The sequence below is a fragment of the Pholis gunnellus genome (assembly GCF_910591455.1).
Source record: "Pholis gunnellus genome assembly, chromosome: 3".
NCBI classification, from domain to species: domain Eukaryota; kingdom Metazoa; phylum Chordata; class Actinopteri; order Perciformes; family Pholidae; genus Pholis; species Pholis gunnellus.
Window position 1 is genome coordinate 17,074,320 of NC_136529.1, and position 21,025 is coordinate 17,095,344.

The 21,025-nt window shown below is 40.3% G+C and overlaps 3 protein-coding genes across 3 annotated transcripts; 1 reads left to right on the forward strand and 2 right to left on the reverse strand.

The window, feature by feature from the left end:
- Positions 1-1,642: 1,642 nt before the first annotated feature.
- pmela (premelanosome protein a) lies at positions 1,643-7,715 on the reverse strand (the record flags this gene model as incomplete). Its single annotated transcript, XM_079156790.1, has 12 exons — positions 1,643-2,210; positions 2,641-2,731; positions 2,819-3,024; positions 3,226-3,328; positions 3,451-3,594; positions 3,677-4,555; positions 4,655-4,939; positions 5,043-5,204; positions 5,632-5,769; positions 6,122-6,268; positions 6,359-6,454; positions 7,658-7,715. The coding sequence occupies 12 exons, from the start codon at positions 7,713-7,715 to the stop codon at positions 2,057-2,059; spliced, it is 2,463 nt and encodes an 820-aa protein (XP_079012916.1). The 3' UTR covers positions 1,643-2,056.
- Positions 7,716-11,548: 3,833 nt separating this feature from the next.
- On the forward strand, positions 11,549-15,499 carry cdk2 (cyclin dependent kinase 2). The gene is made up of 7 exons (XM_079186156.1): positions 11,549-11,953; positions 12,737-12,814; positions 12,924-13,044; positions 13,145-13,315; positions 13,567-13,668; positions 13,800-14,003; positions 14,601-15,499. The coding sequence occupies exons 1-7, from the start codon at positions 11,838-11,840 to the stop codon at positions 14,703-14,705; spliced, it is 897 nt and encodes a 298-aa protein (XP_079042282.1). The 5' UTR covers positions 11,549-11,837; the 3' UTR covers positions 14,706-15,499.
- Positions 15,500-16,207: 708 nt separating this feature from the next.
- olfml3b (olfactomedin-like 3b) lies at positions 16,208-20,664 on the reverse strand (the record flags this gene model as incomplete). Its single annotated transcript, XM_079156859.1, is given in 5 exon segments — positions 16,208-18,511; positions 19,419-19,704; positions 20,440-20,550; positions 20,554-20,640; positions 20,644-20,664. Coding segments are annotated over 5 exon segments (1,290 nt in total). The 3' UTR covers positions 16,208-17,726.
- Between the last annotated feature and the right edge of the window lie 361 nt (positions 20,665-21,025).

A 21,025-nucleotide genomic window follows, 5' to 3' on the forward strand; every position in this document is an offset into this window, starting at 1 on the left:
GTTCAAATCAATCTGAGCTGTGAAGCTGCTTGTGTGGTGTCACCCCACTGACTCCTCTCCAGGCTCACTGTCCAGAGAGGACTCAACACTTCTGGTCTGGTTATCTGGAAAAGAGAAGCCAATTTCTGGAGCTTCAACTGGCTGAACTGTGACAAGTTTGTGAGGATGCTTTGACCTATTAAAAGCTGCAGGCCTGGTAAGATCCGGGAGGACTGCCAGGTCCAAGATAGAGATCATCATGTGAAAAATGATGGCCTTCCAGCAGAGCTGTGGGGTTTTGTCTTGGCTGCAGTGCAGCGCACGTCCGGAAAGAACGGAGATGGCTGGACCACACTTTGTACATGTGACCCAGGGACACGTTAACGGTGGAGGATGATTAATGGCTGTGTTTGTGTAATTACTGTAATGGAGCACTGCAGTGTTACACAAGTCTACATGTTCATGTAAGTAAAGAGACACAGACAGAGAAAGGACATTATGGCGCATGCATGAGTGAAACCACACAATACAAGATTCTTCCTGATATCCCATATCGTTTTGTTGAGAAAGGTGCACAGTATGTATCTATTGCGTCTCATGTTTTACTGCATTATAGATTCCCACTCTAGTGCAGTAATACAATAGACTGCATTTTAAATTCAGTAAAATCAGTCATTAAGACATAATGCAACAGCCTTCTGTCACTTCACACCTTCACTTCACAAAAGCAAACCAGGTTTTATCAAGAGTCATCTTTTGCTTTCCTTCCCTATCACCCCACATCTTCTTTTTACCGCACAGGCCAGGCCATGTGCCTTCTTCCATTAAAGATTTTGCTGCATTGACGTCAGCCTTTTTTCCTGCACTGCAGTGTGTCATACGATGTGCATGTTACGATCAGCAGCTCTTCGTCAACTCAGTGCATGAAGGTAGCCTACAACATCTTGATAAATCATTTTAATTGAACAGAGAGAGACAGGATGGTAGTAGTTTTCTAACGCACCCAGCTGCAGTGTTCCTGCAACCACATGTAAAACGTTTATAACATGCATATTTTACTAAACAAGGCATCTTTGTTGTTTAAAGAATATTCTACTTTATATTATTTCTAAGACAGAATCTATAAGCTGTTCTGTTTTGTCGAAATGTTCTTGTATCTAATCTGTGGCTCAATGTAAACATGGGATGTGTTCTAGAGCCCATTTCACAGTGTTATTCATCTATGCTTTTCTTTAAACATAAAGTCGTTGCAGCAGGTTAGCACTGATGGGTGTTTAGTGGTAATGATCTGTAGGATTTTTACTGTAGTTATCTTGTATTTGTTTTATTACTTTTTGGCTACTTGGGGCAGTGCAACAATACCTTAATGTGAAATAATTGATCAGAGCTGTAATAACAAAAAGAAGATTCATAAAATACGATATTTAAATATATAAATTAAACATGTTGTGTTGGTTACTCGATTAATCAATTTCTTATTGATCCTGCCATGGATCGCCTTGTATTGACCTTATTATTGAGTAAATGTACCAAATGTTTGCATTTGTGATTACTACTCATTATATTATCATTCATTCAGGACACAAACGCCTGTGAATATCACATGCAGTGGAAAACAAAATAAATGGGGAAAAGCAAACACATGATGATAATAAACACTTTATTCATTTCAGGGTAGCAAACAGGATAACATTCTGTGATGTAAGTGATTTAAATTACTTTGTAAAAAGAATGAATTGGAATGTGTTAACAATGCTTTTCCAATTGGTTTACTCTAGGTAGGCCACAAATAAGAAACTAAGTTATGGCTTCTATAAACTACCAGTACTAATTAATACAAAATATGTAGGTCAAAATAAATATCACTTTCCCCTACAAATGTTTCAACATTCTTGTGACACTTCTTTGTTCCACACTTGATTCCTTTCTATTTTTGCACATGCTGTACACAGGGCTGGTTCATTTAATTAGTTCTGGTTTAATACATTGAGCAGGAGTTATAATATTGCATTATGTGTATAAAGTCAATGTTTTAACAGATGCTGTAAATGTTGAGTGCATGAGCTGATGATGATATTCAAACAATCCTCCCCTGAAGCAGTGGTCGACTCTCTCCTGGTGACTGTCGGCTCAGCAAGTTCCACAACAACAAAGGCACTGATGTCACCGCCGAGCTGCCTCCATTACCGTCACCATGGTCTTCTCTTAGTGGCTGGTACTGCTTGAACCGCCTGCTTGCAGACACAAAACAGTGTTAAGAGTTCATATGGCATGAAATAAAAGCCCAAATCTCTATCAACAACAAAATCATACAAAGTAAACAAGTAATAAAAACTGTAAAATGGGAGGAAGGTAGTTCTTTTACATTTTGAACAGACATTCATGTTCCTATCAGTATGAGCTGTAAATACTTTGGTGATTCCATCATTGGGATAAAATTTCAATTTGTCCAATAATTTGGTTTAATACCTGCAAAAGTATCACTCGGTTTAACTTTTTGTCCAGTGCTTATTGGTGAATGTTAGCATGTTAACGTGTTAAACTAAGATGGAAACCAGGGTACATATTACCTGCTAAACAACTGCATGTATACATTGTTGTATTTATTTTTTGGCCCCAAATTAAATTCATAAATGAAAAGTTGATAAATAAGGTATTCACCTGTACATCAAACCAATACAACAGACAACACAGGCGAGAACCATAACCCCCAGGACTGTGGCTGCTGTTCCACCTGGAGAACCACCGGAGGCTGAAATTGAAACACATCACACAGATGAGAGAATAATCTATAGATTGAGTACTTTAGTGGTCCTTATGTAATTTTTCTTTCACCCACCTACTGTTACACTGACTCTTGCACTTGCCACAGCAAGACTGACATCATTGGTCAAGGAGACATTGATGCAAAATACTCCAGAGTCATTGAAGAACTGACGGAGGATAATTTGACAGTCTGGAGAGGGTGTAGCTGCACTACAGACAGTTTCTATTGGCGTGATACAGTCAGCATCTGAAACAACTGTGCAGACCTCATTTGGCAGACTGAAAGAAGGATCATAAGAATGAAGAGATGTAGATACAAGGAGAACAACCACAACTGTATATGTTATTTTCATAAACATAATACATAATAAGACATCATAAATCACAGTTTCTGTGTCTAACTAGAGGATCGTTTTTGTCTAGCTGAACAGTAAGTAAACCTCTTGACGCTGAGTTGATGATGCTGATGTTGATGCTCACCTTCCCTGACAGGTAATGGTGAGGTCCACAGCATTCTGGACCAACTCAGTTGCCATCGCTATGACGTTGGACACCTGTACAATCTCCACACTTTCAATACCCTCTGCAGGGTTGAAAGGTAGAAAGAGAGATTATACCACTATCAAATCATACAGTTTTTATTATAGCAGATTAACATCGGTTTAGGTTTAAACTCCCATAGTTACAAAAACTGTATTGACTTACGGACAACATCTACAGAGGTGGCGACTGAGCCATAACGGTAGACCATGCAGTCAGCTGGTAGCTCTGGTGCTTGTCTTTTAGCCAAAACAAGGGCGACCTGTGCTGGATCTGTTTCCACCTCTGCTACAACGGCTTCTGGTTGCTCTGAAAAAATAAGTGAAATTTTGTCAAACTTCTTTTGTTAAAATAAATTGTATACTGAATTTAGTTTACTGTAAATACTCACCTGCAGGAGCCACAGTAGCTGCAACTTCAGCCTCGGTATCATCAGCTGGTGCTGCCTCTTCTACAGCTGTGGTCTCAGTGGCAGCGGGGGCCACAACGTTATCAGCAGGGGCTTCTGTTTCAGCTTGGACAACCTCTGTAGTAGCATCATCAGCCGTAGCCTCAGCAGCCTCAGCAGCCACAACGTCAGCTTCTTGCTCTACAGCTACTTCTGCTGCTGGAGCAGCAGTGACAGCGGCCTCAACTGCCGTTTCTTCTCCCTCTGCAACAGGTGCAACTGAAGCAGCAGCATCAATAACAGGCGCATTTTCTTCAGTTGCATCTGTAACCACTGCCGTTTCATCTGCAACAACTGTATCAGCATCTGTAACAGCTGCAGCAACATCTTCAGCAGCTGGATCAGCATCTGTAGCAGCTGCAGCAACATCTTCAGCAGCTGGATCAGCATCTGCAGCAACCGTATCAGCATCTGCAACAACAGCATCTGCAGCAGCTGTATCAGCATCTGCAGCAGCTGTATCAGCATCTGCTGGCTCTTCAACTGCAACTCGGGCAGCAGTGGCCACCTCAACTGCTGCTGCATCGGCAACATCTGCTTCAACAGCAGTGTTGGCGGGATCTTGTTCCTCTGTAACAACAGCGGCGTCAACTCCTGCAGGTGCTACTGAGGCAACCTCTACTGCATCCGTGTCAGTATCAATGACTGCTTCTCCATCCTCTGCATCAGCTGGCTGCACAGAAACAGCGAGTGGAGTGGCGTCAGAAGCAGGAACGTCCAGGGCAATTACATCTCCTCCCTCGGCTGGTGCTGCTGGGACAGCGGCAGGGGTGGATGCCATCACAACTACTGCTGGAGCAGCAGAGGCATCCATAGGAACAACTGAAATAAAAGTTTCAGTTAAATAAAACAACTGAGCAAAATGTTGTTCAGACTTCTTATAGGAGAGATCTAAAAGATAAAATGTGTTTAAATTCTAACCAGCAGGGGGGTTTCCGCAGCCGTTGGGGATGCTTGCCATCAGAACCACCTGAGGTTTGAAGGTCCCGACTGCGAGGTATGTGTGTGTGACGGCGAGGTCTCTGGAGATCAGAGTGCCAGTGCTGTCCCCAAAGTCCCAGCTGAAGCTGACGTCGACACTGTTGAGATACTGGCTGGGATCATGGAGCTTGACGTTGAAAGCAATGGCTCGGTTCTGGATGAAGTTCTGGTCGTCCTGGTTTACATCATTGACTTGGGCAAGTGATATGGTGAAGGGAACCTGGTCTGAGGACGGAGTAAAAGATGTAGACCTTTAAGATGAGGATTGTAAAGAAATAACCACATCATTTTTTTCTCAAGTTAGGTGAGAAATTGTTTGATAGGTCACCTGTGATGGCGAAAACTGTGGAGGCATAGCCGAGAGGAACGAACTTGTCTTTGCCACGGCAGTGATAGATAACAACCTCCATGTTGTAGGAGCCCAGGGGGATGTTGTCTGTACCGATAGAGAGGGAAGAGGATGGTCCGTCTGCCACCTGCCAGTAACGCCCTGGAATAGAGCAACATTGTAATTATTTAGAGTGGTCTGGTAATCACAGCTAAATTTAATTGAGTTCACACATTTTGGAGACACTCAAGGTGTCACTTTCATCATATTGTAGGCTACATGAGATGCTACAGTTATGGTTATAAAGTTTAACCGTTTTTAAGGAAGACATAAACCAACAACAATCTTCTGTTTACTAAAAGGGCTTTGTTTGTGATACGGCCTGGGGCTGCACTGCCTGGAGGAGAAACTTCCCCTGTATTGTTTTACAGCCCCTTTATGGTCTGTTCTTTATCTCTATGGAGGTTTTACAAGTTAATGTAATGTAGTCATAGCTGCATTTAGAAGGTTTGGATGTCCTATTGCAGTATAGCTAAGGAGCAGCCCAGGTTTTTAACAGATGAAATATTACAGAATTAAATATCTTTACCCCATGCCTTCCACACAAACACGTAGTGGGGTTTCTTGTCTCCTTGGCTCCTGGTGAACGGTGTACCGTCGGGGAAAACTCCAGTTGACTGGGTGTCCTGGTCAGGATACACAGCCTGGCCCTCCTGGTACTGTTGTCCTGAAAAAGTCATCGGGCATCGGTCAAACATACATCAATAGCAATAACAGACATTGGATCATATACATTATATCACTATCAATATGAAGCAACACAGGTGAAATACAATAAGAGTTCATTGTCTTTTGTGCTGTCATGATAATATACATTATCTAATTAAAAACATTTTTTCTTCTTATTTCTTGATAAGGAAAGTCTGAAGACAATATTTTTTCTTTAGAAAACAGCATCAAAAACTTGAAATGAAGATAATTTTGTATTCAAATCTGTGATAAAATGATCAGCTATGTGGTTTGAGCATGGATGAAAAGTGAACCTGCAGTACCTGCCCTCAGTGGAAAGGCTTTCTTACCATTGATGGTGCAGTTCTGCGCCCAGACCACCTGCCCATCAGAGAGCGTCGTCTGGTTTGGTGGGAAGTTAAGATTAACATTGAAGGTTGCTCTTGCTCCTGTCAATGTGGGTGCGTCGTTTTTCAGATCAAAAGTCACATTACCACCTGGAAAAAAAGATTTATAATGTTAATATAGACTGGCAGACAGAATATTGTAACATTTCTGTTTTGAGAAATAAGGAAATTTGGCCTCACCAGACCAGCAGTTCCTGAATCTTGGGTCTCCATCTTTCCACACCGGATACATCCGCGAGTTCCATGAGCGGTAACGTGTGAACTGACTTCTAGGCTCTGGAAGAAATATCACAAACACATTTCAGGAAAAGAAGCTATTGATCTTGCAATTTATGCTATTCTCCTACAAAATCAATAAGAAAATAGAATAAAAGGCTATTTTATTGTATTTATTACCTGAGCGGCACCTGCAAAAATGTATTTCAATTTTCTTTGTTATTGTAGTCAAAATTATATTTATTTATTTTTTGGTGTCAGCTCAATGGTTGTGTACCATTAACTACTTATTTCAGTAGAGTTAAAGTTATGTAGGCTTTTTAAAAGAGGCACAACTTCTCTATTATAATCAAGAAGGCTTTGAACATAATGATAGAAATGCTTATGTAAACGAGAGCAGGTCCGTGTTTTTAGTGAGGAGGGGAGAGGAGTGTCTGGGTCCTTGGCGGTGGGAGTCACACGACCTGCAATCCCCCTCAATCCCTTTCATGTGACTATCAGCTGAGCAGCAGCATCAGTAATCCCAGTGAGAGGAATGAGGGATCCCACACAACTGACTCACTGGGTTTCTCAGTTTGTGTGTGTGTGTGTGTGTGTGTGTGTGTGTGTGTGTGTGTGTGTGCGCGTGTGAAAAAGTTTTTGCATGAAATACCCTAACAAAAACATGGCAAATAGTTTTGAATTGTACAAGTTTGAAAAGAAAACACCATTATTATTTACAGTATTCTGAATCACACACCCTGAAACATATTTGAGCCTACATATAGTCATGAATGCACATCAGCATAAGATAAGGGGGCATGTAAAAGTTTGCATATCTTCACTCTCTTTAAGAGAGTGTGGAGTGGGTTACCATGAAATAAGCGTGAAATGACAGCTCAATCAATTTGCTGTCCACTTTGTAGTCCAAACTAAGAAATACTAACATTTGAGTGTGTAATTGACAGGAAATGTGTTGATTTACATCAGTCACAGAGAGTGACAAGTAATCACTTTCCCTGTTGCTAAACTGTGTTGGTATACGGTGTTATGTCACACACAGCAAAAACTCTATTAAAACAAATAATTTAAAATCAGTTTTTAAACATTGTTTCCCTTAAACATAACAGAAGAATGGTGCTAATAAGGTAATTCCACTTTATCGGTTTCTTTGGATCTTTTGTAAGAGTGTCAAATAAGACCAGAAATTTCAATGTTGGTGAAAAAATACTCAAATAAATCTTTGATTTGAAGTGGTTTCTGATGGAAAAAAAATGTACTCACTTATCGCAGTTGCAAATGTAAAGGTCAAAACCAGCAGCACCAGCTCCAGAGTCCTCATCCTGTATTTCGTCGTCTGTCTCCGCTCTCTGAGCCCCGATCTTCACCCGGCAGTCCTGAACCCAAACACAACTCCCAAAGAGACTTAAGAAATGTCCTCCCACTCTCTTTAAGAAGGTTTCTTCTCACCTCTGACATCATTGTGAGTCTCAATCCGGCACCACCCCCCTTTGTAAGAACAGATATGAGTACTGTTGTGATAGCTGTTGGTGTTTTTTACAATACATTGTTGAGTTTAACCATAGTTTTTGACATTGTTATTATCTTTTATATTAAATGTTTTAGCCCATCTGTGGTAGAAATGCTTTTACTTAATGTGTTTTTTTCACATTTACGCCAAACTTTTTCTTACAGTTTCTAGTAATAAATGCAATATCTCCAACAAAGCTCATGAACTTGTACAGTAACTTAATAAAATAAACCTCCAAAGGGTAGATATAGTGCACATAAATTATTCAAATGAACACAAAGTGGCAAATATACCTCAAGGAAGACAATATTTTCTGAGCGCATTATTGGAAAATCAATGGATGCTTTCTGCACAGTATAAATGAAAATGGTGTACGTGATGCCTGCTTCAGGACGGACAGAGTGGTGAGAACTGTGAGCTAAGCTCTAGTCATGCCTGATTTTGACATATGACCTCCGAGCTATGTGTGCACGGGCGTCACAAGAGGAGTGTGTGGGCAGCAAATCAATAGCATCCTTTTATTTCCACAGCCATTTCTCTGTAACCTGCTGTCCACCTCAGGCTGCTGCAGCTCTAAGAATCTGTGCTCGCAGTAACGCAGACACACCCATGCTCAGTTTATGAGACATAACTTAAAGTTTCATTGAGATGAGGACGAGAATACATTTAGAGGAATGAGCTGATTGATTCTGGAAGTAATTCAAAAACTAAAAATCACAAAAGGCACATTCTTGTATACTAAAGCTTTGTATCACGTCTATTCGTACTTCAAATATGCACATTTAGCCAAATTAAGACTTTTCAAGTCACACAAGGGAAACAACGTCAATGAATCCAGAAACAAGATATCATTGATACATCACAATTAATTATTAATCTGATTGCCTGGGTTCATGTTCTACAAAGCCTGAAAATGGACATTTGGAGCCTGCAATCCACCCTTGAAATACTCTACAGTAAAGCAGAGAGATGTTGTAAATCTAATAATATGAAAATAGCTGCTACAAAAGAGGCTGGCTTGACCATTGTTGGTCAGGACCTCCACTATAATACTATACATTAATATCCAGATGTTGTACATGGATTTAAAAAATGAATCTGAAGAAAAATAACGCAGTATACAAGAGAACGTAAAGTTATAAAAAGGTGACGAAAATAATGTTAAAAAGTCGATGGGTGCGTAATAGCTTGTATCATGTTTCCTTTGGACTTGTTTCATCTCTGTAACTACATTTGTGTGTACATTTTAGGAATGTAATACAATTAAATAGAGAATAGATTATTATGTAATTATATTTTACTGAGAAAAGGGGAATATATTTCTATAACAAATAAACATTTTTACTCTAAAGATAAAGGCATTGTGGGCTGTGTTATCGTAATTGGTGGTTTTCCCATTGATGCTATCTCATGCCTGCTCAGGCTGCACTACATGTGACCCCTCATGTGCTAACAGCAGAGTTCAGGAGGAAATAAATCCTTCCCACAGAGCTACTGACTTAACATACCACGAATAATCGACTGTTAGCTTCTAATTAGTCTCCATTGTATAATGTTTTGATAACATTGTTCCTGAGGTTTAGAGAATTTCTAAAATTAACAGAGTTGTATTTCAGACTGTTGAAGTCATCGGAAAAATAAAAAAAATTATACAAATACAGAGCCTGTCCTCCTCCTGCAGTCACACACACTGACAAACCTTCTGTCTGTTTAAACAATAACTCACAGACAATAGTAATTGTGTTTTACTATAGGCCAAAAGCCATAGCAATAAGGCCATCTGGTTTGTGAAGTGCTAGAACTAGATCAAACCAGACAGGAAAATGAAGTTAACGAATACAGCGGGCAGCAGTCATTTGGTGCATTCACAAGACTTAAACAAATTTCCCTAATTTTTGTCAATGATCCTAATTCCTTCTCTTTGTCGGTCGTTTGAGTTCCTCATTGCTACAAACACCAGCATTCTTCTGCAAACACAAAGCAACACTTTCAGTCATAGGATACACTTGTACATGAGAGAAATAGTCGTCACTTCACATAACTGCTGGTTGGATGCACGTCAGGCCTCTGGGCTTTGATCATGTGCAGTGCTGGTAAGAGCGCCTCCAACAGAGGCTGTTTCTTCATGCAGTAACAGATGACATCCAATGCCTCATGACCACTCCTTTGTCTTTTTCACGGCACACATTTTGACTTGCCATAATGCACAGGCGCTACTAATAGCATTAGCAAAAGCTATCTCTATTCCAGAAAGCCACGGCAGTGTGACCATCAGCCAGCCAGCCTTCACAATACCAGGACCCTGAAACCGGAGGCCCTAATTTCATTATTTATACCTGTAATTTTCCTACTGACATGCCAGCTTGATTCTGACTGGGGACCTTTAATGCACATTACCCAAAGAGGTTTCATAGGGGGCCCAGCAGCTCTGTGGTCACATTACTGGTTAATCAGTCCCTTGAAGGCACACAAAGCCACTGCGCATGATGGGAGTGAAACCAAAGTGGAAATGATCTTCTTCACAAGGATCATTTAAAAAACAGTGAATTGCTGCAACATGTTGTAATGATTGATGGAGCATAGACATCTTGAATAGTGTGGATTTCTCCAGTGCTTTTCCTGCAATGACAAGTCAAAATGTCTGCTGATGTCTATGACTCTATTTTATCTGGCTTCTACAAAGGCGCATGATCGAATTCCAGAGAGGGGGTGCACAGCTACACTACTGCCAGTAGAGGGAGAAATTGTATTTGTCCTTCATTCTGTCCTTTTCAGAACACTAGGAAAACATGGGGCCATTTAGTACAGTATCTGACATTCAGAAACATACCAGACCGCATGGTTACGGTGCAAAAAGTATGCAAAAATAAACAAAACTGCTTGTCTAACCTATATATTGTGTGACCAATTGATGTATGAAACTGAATAATACCTTTTTATTTATATATATATATTTTCGATATATATATTTATTGTTTTCCATATATATATATATATATTTATATAGACAGTACATATGTTTATATATATATATATATATATATATATATATATATATATATATATATATATATATATATATATATATGTGTGTATATACACAGGTATAAATATATGTATACATATTTATGTTGCTATTTTATTGTATTTTTCCGTTCTTGAAATATATTTCATCTACCTGTTTTATTTGTAGTACAGCACAAGAAGTTTGTACTTTTGCTCTTTTGTGTCAACAAAAAACCAACAGTCCGCTTTTTTATTTGCTGCCACTTCCGTCTGTGACGTTGATGACGTAAAACGTCATCGTCTTGTCACAGTTTGACCGGTGAGGTTTGCTTGTTGGCAGTTTGTGCCTCTCCCGGTATAACACGACTCCGCATCTGGACTACCAACGAACCAAGAATTGAAACTCAACTGACAGTATATATATTTTTAAAAACAATGACAACATTGTCTTTACTTGTCGGCACCAGTGTTCCTCACAACGACTCCTAAAGGAAAGAGGCTTTGAGCTTAAAAAACACCACCCCCCCTGGAACCATCTGCCGGTGTGTCGTGAACACAAAAACGAGCGCTACTGTAAAGTAACGCGGGAAATGCTCTTGTGTTGGTTCAGTGCTGAGAAGCAGCTACTAATACGTATCCTTACGGAGATCATCATTATCAGAGACAGTAAATGACCTGACCCCACAATACAGCGTTCACGCTCTGATCTTAAAAAACAAAACAGAGTACCGTTGACAGCTGCTCACAGGCTGTATCCGGTCCGGTAGAACCGAGAGGTGAGACCGCTCTTTATATGCTGCTCCTCAACGTTTGTCTCTGTAGCCACCGAGCAGTCGTTAGCTCACACACAAAGAGGGGAGTCCTGCTAACGAGCTAAACAACCGCCAGACCTCCTGCTACTGTTGTCTTGAAGGAAGAAGAAGCGCAATGGATACGTTTCAGAAGGTGGAAAAGATCGGAGAAGGGACGTATGGAGTGGTTTACAAAGCGAAGAACAAAGTCACCGGAGAAACTGTTGCTCTCAAGAAGATCCGTCTGGACACGTAAGTTCACTCATGAGTGTCGGTTCATCACCAAGCTAACGCTCTCTGTTGCTTCAAAGTGTGCTGCTCTCCCATCAGACTCCTGTTTTACACGTACTGCTCACATAATACTTATGACATTCTACACATTTTACTGCAGCTACTTAACTTTGATTGAGGAGAAAAGACTATTTTTTTGTAGTGAAGTTTCATGTCCAATAATTTATGTCCACACTTAGGCATTAATACGTATTGAAGGGTCACAAGTAGCCATCGCTTCATTATAAGGGGTCACGAGCCAGAAATAATTAATAAAAAAAAATATATATATATAAAAATATTTAAAACCATTAAAAATATATACGTATTGCATATTTAACGGTGGATCTGATTGTTGTGTCGGTGCACTGTGCCATTACAACATGCTTCCTTTTATGTAGGCCTTAAAGGTTGCTCATTGTTTGCAATATTCATTTGCCCCCATGCTGTGCCAAGGAGCAGGGTGTCCCGGGCTTCAGCAGGTGGCATCACTTCACCCAGTGTTTCCTCTGCTTATCTTTTGTTGGCTGATATGTTAGCTGGCAGTGATATATACATGCAGTGCCAGTATTAAGTTGCCTTTGACGGTTTGCCCGGTGAATATACACAAAATGTAGAATATAAGGATTCCAATATCTTATTGAAACAAGCACATATATTGTGTAATAACCAAGCTGCAGTAAATAACATTGAAGTAAAATAGTATAACTTGAGATAAGTGAATAAGCTTCAGTAACATAATCATTTACTGTGTTTTTCCTTCAGGGAAACAGAAGGTGTTCCCAGCACTGCCATCCGAGAGATTTCCCTTCTCAAAGAGCTCAGTCACCCAAATATCGTCAAGTAAGTGCCTGATGTTACAGATTTTTAGCTAAATCCTGTTTACAAGCTTCTCGTTTTACTTGGTTCTGTCCGTTTTTTTTAAGCCAACCTGCCTGTTAACATGTTTCAGACTGCGTGATGTCATCCACACCGAGAACAAGCTCTACCTTGTTTTTGAGTTCCTTCATCAGGATCTGAAGAAGTTCATGGACTCCTTCACAGTTGCTGGTATCCCGCTGCCTCTGGTTAAGGTAAAACAGATCTTTCTCACTTCCTCCAATAAATCAAGAGTAAATATTCTCTGGAGGTGACTTACCTGGGTGTGTGTTTTTGTGTGTGTGTGTTTTGTAGAGTTACCTTTTCCAGCTGCTGCAAGGCCTGGCCTTCTGCCACTCTCACAGGGTTCTTCATCGAGACCTGAAGCCCCAGAACCTCCTCATCAATGCTCAGGGGGAGATCAAGCTTGCTGACTTTGGCCTAGCTAGAGCCTTCGGGGTGCCTGTCCGCACATACACTCATGAGGTAACGTGTACACACACACACACACCCAACAGGCTTCCTCAGGAAAATGGTTCGTTAGTTATATGGTCTAAAGTGCATGTTCATGACCATACCGCAGCAGCAAAATGCACTCCTTCATGCTTCCTCTTAAGTGAATTCAGTATTGCGATATGGTCAAGAGAAAAACATCTCACAATTTAATTCAGGGTTAATTTCTTCCTGAGAAAATTATGTTTTCCTAAATACAAACTGCTTCTGTGATATTTTTTCAGGTGGTAACACTTTGGTACAGAGCACCAGAAATCCTCCTGGGCTGTAAATACTACTCCACAGCTGTCGACATCTGGAGTCTTGGGTGCATCTTTGCTGAAATGGTAACTTTGCACTCGGTTTCATATTTTACAATCCGCGTATATCTGTGAATGAATGAAGCCTGCACATGATGCACACGGATCAAACGTCGCATCTAACCAACAGACTCCCCTCACTGTCCACTGTTGTACAGCTCACCAAGAGGGCCTTATTCCCCGGCGACTCTGAGATTGATCAGTTATTCCGAATCTTCCGAACGTTGGGGACGCCCGACGAGACCGCCTGGCCGGGAGTCACATCAATGCCCGACTACAAACCGTCTTTCCCCAAGTGGGCCCGGCAGGATTTATCCAAAGTGGTGCCGATTCTTGATGAGGATGGAAGAGAACTGCTTGGAGTGAGAACCTTTGTCAATAATTCATGAATTCAATTAGCATTAATGGCCTCTGAGAAGGAAGTTGGTCTTGTGTGTATGTTTGTGTGTTATTCAGCGAGATCCAAAGATGACGATGAGATATATGTTAGAGTTGGTGAAAAGAGTCAAAGAGCAGGAACTACTGCACTTAGATGTAACCAAAACCAGGCACATGTGTCCCAGGATATAGTCTGTTCATTACAAGCTGTGGCAGAAGTACACAGCTATGTCTTAGTTTTTATTTTGTCACTTGTCCTATCAAGGATATGAAATTGCATTGTAAGCAAACAAGGGGAAAATACAGTAAAAAAATAAAAATCCACAGCACCATTCAGGTATATTAAACCTTTATAGTAGAACTGCTACAATTAGTTGATTCATTGACTAATCCATTAATAGAAAATCAACATAAATTCCAATAATTGATAATCATATACAATAGTAAACTGATTATATTTAGGTTTGTTTTAAAATAAAACAAACAATCTGGATATGTGACTTTTAACTGTGGAATAAATATAATGGAGAACTATTCTTTTTGGACTATATTTCTCAATTTCTGTTTTTTTGTCCTTGCAGGAAATGCTGAATTATGACCCAAACAAAAGGTTGTCTGCCAAGAACGCCCTCGTACATCGATACTTCCGCGACGTCACCATGCCAATCCCTCATCTGAGACTCTGAGTCATCGGTCCATTTTAATGCATAAATGAGGATCTCCTCGCCACGCCTCATATCCACGACTGGAATGGACAGAAAAAGTGGACACTACAGGATACGTTGGATCCTTAAATGGATATTTGTTAATACCTAAAACCAGCGTTCTAGCCGATAGACGTCCTGAGAGTTTCGCTGTTTTTTTTTCCAGCAGCGATGTTATAATAGTTCTGAACGTTTAAACTGTAATTTTCAACGTAATTATTCTGCATATATTTCTGTGCGACTGCCATTTTTGATGTAAATGTCAATTTGTGATTGGGAGTTAAGAGTGCAGGTCGGGTAGACTCAATCTAGTTGTCTGCCGTTATATTCCCCCAGTTTAAATGATACGTTGGCTTTAAGGCGTCCAAATTCAAATAGTCAAGTAGTTAGAATTAAATATGAGTGAGTAGGTTTGTGGGATAGTGCAAATAACAGATGTCATGCTTTGTGAGACTGAGCAGCGGCTGAATGAAAGATGTGAGTGTCGGTCGTCGCGCCACAGTTTGTGCTAAAAGAACGCGAGACCACGATCGTGTTCTTTGAGGTCAATTTTCTTGCAGTTTAATTCTTTACCTCTTTCATAACAGCACCTTTTGGTTGTTTGACACAGAAATGTTTATCGGTCGTTGAGGTTTGCTGGCAGGATTTTTTTTTACCAAACAGAAGTTCTCAGCTTTGTACATACCGTTGTGATATACAAACGTTCCCTGTTGAAATTCAGATTTTTACAGAATTCAATATGCTGTTGCATTTTTCTGACTCTAGATTTTATTCAAATGTAATGAACCTTTTTTATGGATATTGTTTATTTACAGTTTGCAAAAATAAACTTGTCTAAACAACTGTTGCTGTTTATTTGTGTGAGGATGATTTTTTGTCTTAAGGCTGCACTTCAGGTGGTTCATTTGGAGGGTCTGGAACGGTTTGAGTGAGTGATGCTTTCTTCTGTTCTGCATTAAAGGGAAACATTTCCAAGTTTGAGACTCAAATACCAGAGTCAAAGGCCGTCTCACGTTGTTAAATCAAATTCCTCTTACACTTGACTTATCTTTGGCTGCTGGACAACTTCACACACCGACCTCTACGGTTGGCTTCTCGCCACATTAATGAGGAATGGTTTAGTTAACCCGTTCAGTTGTAATTTCCTGCAGCCGAGACGACCCGCTAATGCCAGTGATGATGTAACAACTTAATGTTTTAATTCTCAGTCAAATTATGCAAAGTAATACATACCCTCAGTGTTTTAAGTGTAATATTTATCGTTCTTGGCAAACTTAGATATTTAAAACACTCATTTCAGAGTTTGAAATCTACTCTTTCTGCTCTAGTAGTCAGGATTTCTTAAACTATCTAAGCAAATGGAAAAAAGCTGCACAAAAGACTCCAAACAACGAATTAGGTGCTCCAATGAAATATAAACAGACCTACAACTAAATAAGTTTTTATTAGTCACGCCGTAATTAGACGTCATGTCAGTTCATGCAGGTCAGCTTCAAGAAACAAAATTGAAATCAAGAAAAAACGTACAGCAACAGAAAGTCAGCACAGCAAATCTAAATCACAGAGAAAGTAATGTATTGCTTTCTGCCACAGTCTTTTAGTATTCTACCACTGAGGGTGCCAAAGTCTAAAATGATTAAATCTTACACACATAGTGGCTTTAATATGTTTGTATCTTCTTTTCTGTATATGACAGACTTCTTGCATTAACAGATGTACTCTGCCTTTTTCTTTTCAAAATGACCAATAATTAGAGGCAGAAAGCATAGATGAAAATGGGGAAATTTGCATATTATAAGCAAGCAGTAGGAAAGCAATATGTTATATTTAGATATAAATTAATAAACAATTACATTATATTAGATGTATAGTTGAAAAAGTGGTGCTTTTTTTTGTGATTTCATCTGGTAAAAAAATGAAAACCACAAAATACGTATGTGCTCAACTTCTGAGAAAAGTTCATCCCACGCATACACTGAGAAATGTGACAGCGCTAGCCAGCTAGCTGTTTCATGCACGTATCCTAACATCCAAGTTATGTTTATTGCAGCTCTGAGGTTGCCTGCCATAGTGGCAACATTGTTGTGGTAGCATTATACCTGACAACACCATAGTACTTACTTTGATTAGGACAGTACAGTATATATTTTTATGCATCCAGCAAAGATGTATTAAAAAGTTATTCATAAGGCAAAATGACATGTAAAATATAAAAAGATGGACGGATTGTGAGATTAAAGTGAGCAGTCAGGTAAATTCTACCAATTTAAAATGATAATATTTGCAGCATGAACAAAAAGAAACAAGCTTGAGTGATTCAAAAGAGAAGATCACAGGCAAGTCGACACACCAGTAGACACAGATATGACTGAGCAAAGTGCATTCTGATTAGAAATAAGTGTTTGGCAGCAATGACAAACTGAAATCACATGATACCTTTAAAAATGAGAAAATATGTCAAACATTCACATCTGAAAGCATGAAAGTATACAGATCCAGCACTTTTGAACCTTTTTAGGTGTTTGGAGATTAAGACTTAAACCCCATACCAGTGATATTGCATGTTTAGTTGATTCACTACAAATTACGAATACTTCACATCAGTTCTGATCATGTTGCATACGGAGTGTTTGGACTTTTGACAGTATTGACTTTGTTTTTCTAGCCTTCGTTGTCATTTTCGCATTGTTTTAAAATCAAGTTGCAGACTCTTGAAACTATCTTCAGATGTCACAGTGCACACATAAACAAAAAGATCTGTAATTGTTAAGGCTTTTCAAATTAGTCTGGACTTTAACTGTCAGGTCAAAATAACTAAAATTAACTTGACGGTCACTGTATTAAGTAAGTTTCAAGGGGCACGTTCAAAAATCTTAAATCCTAACGCATGCATTTAATGCTCAGCAGTAATATTTAGTACACGTGTTTTGTAGTTAAGGAGCCACAACTTGTAAAAAAAAACACTGGTATGGTACTTTAAGGGGGTTTGGGTAGTTATTTAGTTTAAATCTCTAGTTTCTTCTTCATGATAAGCTTGTACAGGATCTGGTAGCCATCATCCCAGGCATAGAGAAGCTGCTCCTGCGGGTTGTACTTCAGACTGGAGTGCGATCCGTAACGCTTTGGGAAGTAAATCAGTGGTGCGTCTTCGTCGGTCACCATACCATTGACGTCAAACACACACTGGACACGTGAGCGACCGGGCTGCTTGGTGTTGTACACTACATACAAAGTGCCACAGATGACAAAAGCCGCCTCCGCGTTCTCTCTCGGACAGTTTGTGTCCCACATTTGCTCGATGTCCAGCGTGGTGGCGTCCATTTTTGCCAGAGAGATGTACCTCTCGTTCTGCCGCGTGGCATAAATGGCCCACAGGCCTTCCTCGTCCACAGCCAGGTCCATCACCGTCTCTGGGGTCAGGCCGTAGACTGGGACATGGTCCTGCACTGGGAACACTGTGCTGTCTGCCACAGAGCTGTTCTTCATGTCAAATTTAACCATCGTTATCTCTTCAGCCTGAGTTATATAATACACGTAATTGTTGAAGACAACGTGTCCTGTTCCCCTCCAGGCGGACGGCAGCTTTACGTTCTTGGACAGAGTAACGCCCAGCGAGCGGGAGAAGTCTTGCACAGAGGCAAACTCATGGATGGTGTCTTCATCTGTCCCGTTAAAAATGTAGACCTTCCCAGAGCCTCTGCTGGTGTCTTTGGTCCACATGCCCTTTGGCCCTCCGACTCGCTTCAAGATCTTCATGGCTTTTATGCTGGAGATCATGTCGCTGCAGTCTGAACAGGAGAGACATGACAGGTGTCACAGATATGTTAACAATGTTTCGGTTTTACTATCATTTAATCATATCAGTCAACATTTTAGGGAATATGTTATTTCCGGTCAAGACTTGAAGATCATTGCCACTTCCTGTTCACCTGCTAAACAGCCTCACAACGGTGGCCCTAAAGTGCACAACACAACAGCCAAAGACAATTCACAACAATATTTGATTAGACTCAAACTGTAATACACAGTTTCTAAACTATTGTCCTCGTAAAAACAAAAACATACAAAATATAAAACATCTTAAATCTGTTGCAAAAGCAAACACTTAATTCAAAACTTCTAAGTCTTCAAAATAATATATTTTTGTATGAGTTAGTGGTTTCAATAAATGTGGCTCAGGTACCGGGCTTTGTGTCTTGGCTGTGTAAAAACTGTAGGTACGTGTTGGACATAGTTGTGAAAAGCGTTTTCTGTCTTGCTGTTGTGTTTTTCACTACAGGGCCACCGTACCTCACACAGGTGACAGAAAACACTTTTGGGGACTTTTGAAAAGTTATGTGTGCAAAACAATGTAATTCTAAGAGACAAGTTAGTCAGTCTACATATCAACGAAGCCAAAGTGGAGGATGGGCTTTTGTCTAGTCATTGACTCACCAGTGAAGTGTTTGTGTGGAATATTATCCCCAACTAATACACTTCAAGTAGTTGATAAGTGGCCTATCAAAATATAACTGTTACATTATTACAAACCTGAGGATTTGCTTGCTTTTCTCCATTTAAATGTATTCTCGATTGAGTATGTTGAGTCTTAGTTGTTGGTCAGACAAAGTATTTTCAGGTTCATCCTCAATAAAACACGGTGGTTATTCTGATAAACAGGTTATAATAGTGCAGTTCAAGCACATCATATCTCACCTGAGAGCTTTGAATACTTGGCCTTCTGCTTCTCCTTCACCAGCGTCACCTGCTGCTCTATCAGCTTGTCGTCCACATCCACACACGGCTGAGCTCCGTTCTGAGTCTCCAGGTAGTCCAGCTCACGCTCCACCCGATCCACCCTCGTCCCCACACCGTCCAGATTCATTCTCAATGTCTCTTTCTCTTTATCCAGGGTCTCCAGCTGGGAAACCATCTGTTGCTTCAGAGCCCGCAGCTCGGAGGCGTAGCGGGCGGTCTGTTCATGCCACAGAGAGATCCGGTCCTGTTTTTAAAGAAGGAGACACAAATTAGTTGAAGTTGAAGTGGTCACTATTGTTCCCCTTTCATCCGTTTATACTTCAGTAATGTAATGTGTAATGTGAGCAATACATGATGTCTGTTTTACAGGAACTATGACTGCACTTCTAGAAAGCTTTGAGAAGGCCATAATTTTATGTTATTTTCAGGCTCAGTAAATAGACCGGGACAGAAGGACATAATAAGTAGGACACTCATCCTTCAAACAGCCAGGTTCAGCCCACACGTGGCATGTTTCCACCCTGCTCAAACTTTTTAGCGAAACACTAATTCCTAGCGGCACGCTCTGTAGCAGATCCTCACCTTTGACCTCGCTGTGGAGGAGGACAATGTCTCTCTACAGGTGATCAGTAAAGTCTGACAGCACACTACAGAGAAAAACAACTATGGGATGTGGATACAAAATATTTTGAGAAAGTTCTGTTAATATATTATAGAGGGATTAATAAAATACTTCTAGTGAAGTATGTTCAAATGACTTTAACCCAGAACATTAATATTTTCATATAAACAAAACCACAATATAAGAACAGAACAAGAAGCTCATACTCCCTATATATTTCAGTGAGCTGTATTTTCCAGCATTTTCCCCAGGATTTGCCCACATCTGCATTCCATTGCCTTTGCCCAGTCCCTGGAAGTTTCCTCTCAGAGGGACTGAGGAGCGCAGGGCTCGGCAGGGAGGTAAAAGGAGTCTTACCTCAATAGCGAGCAGCCTTCGCTCCAAGTAGTCAATCAGTGCTTGGTGCTGGGCGGTGGCAAAGCAGGGCAAAGTAACCAAGACCAAGACAACAAGTCCTCTCATTTTGTGTCAGCTCAGTTTCTTTAGCTCCTTGAGTTGAGTGAGAGTGTACTGGGGAGGCAGCAGATTCCCAGAGGTGGGCTGGAATGTTTTAGTAAGCTATCTGGGAGGAGCCAAATACATCTGGTGAAGATGGAGGCACACAGTCGCCAAGAGAGACAAGACACTGGTTTTTATTTTTACATCAGCTTTTAACCGGTTTAAAAAACTAAAAATACATATAATATATAATCTGATGTTTAAATGTATGTATGGCTTTAAGGAGGTGGTCATTTTTTTACTCAGAACACATGACTAACAGGACCAAAAGCTACGTCCTGTTACCAAACATTACGTAGGAAGAGGAAGCGTAATGTGAGTGGGAGTCAGGAGTCAGTGAGGCACTGTACTCCTGTGTTAAGGGGAAGACCATCGACTGTAGATGTAGACTACATTAAACTCTCTAACAACACAGTAATGACCTATTCTGTGTATCACGATATGA

Coding starts and splice junctions, on each gene's coding strand:
- cdk2 (XM_079186156.1), top strand. CDS start 11,838: ATGGATACGTTTCAGAAGGTGGAAAAGATCGGAGAAGGGACGTATGGA. Junction 11,954..12,736: donor AAGAAGATCCGTCTGGACAC/GTAAGTTCACTC, acceptor TTTTTCCTTCAG/GGAAACAGAAGGTGTTCCCA. Junction 13,316..13,566: donor TCCGCACATACACTCATGAG/GTAACGTGTACA, acceptor ATATTTTTTCAG/GTGGTAACACTTTGGTACAG.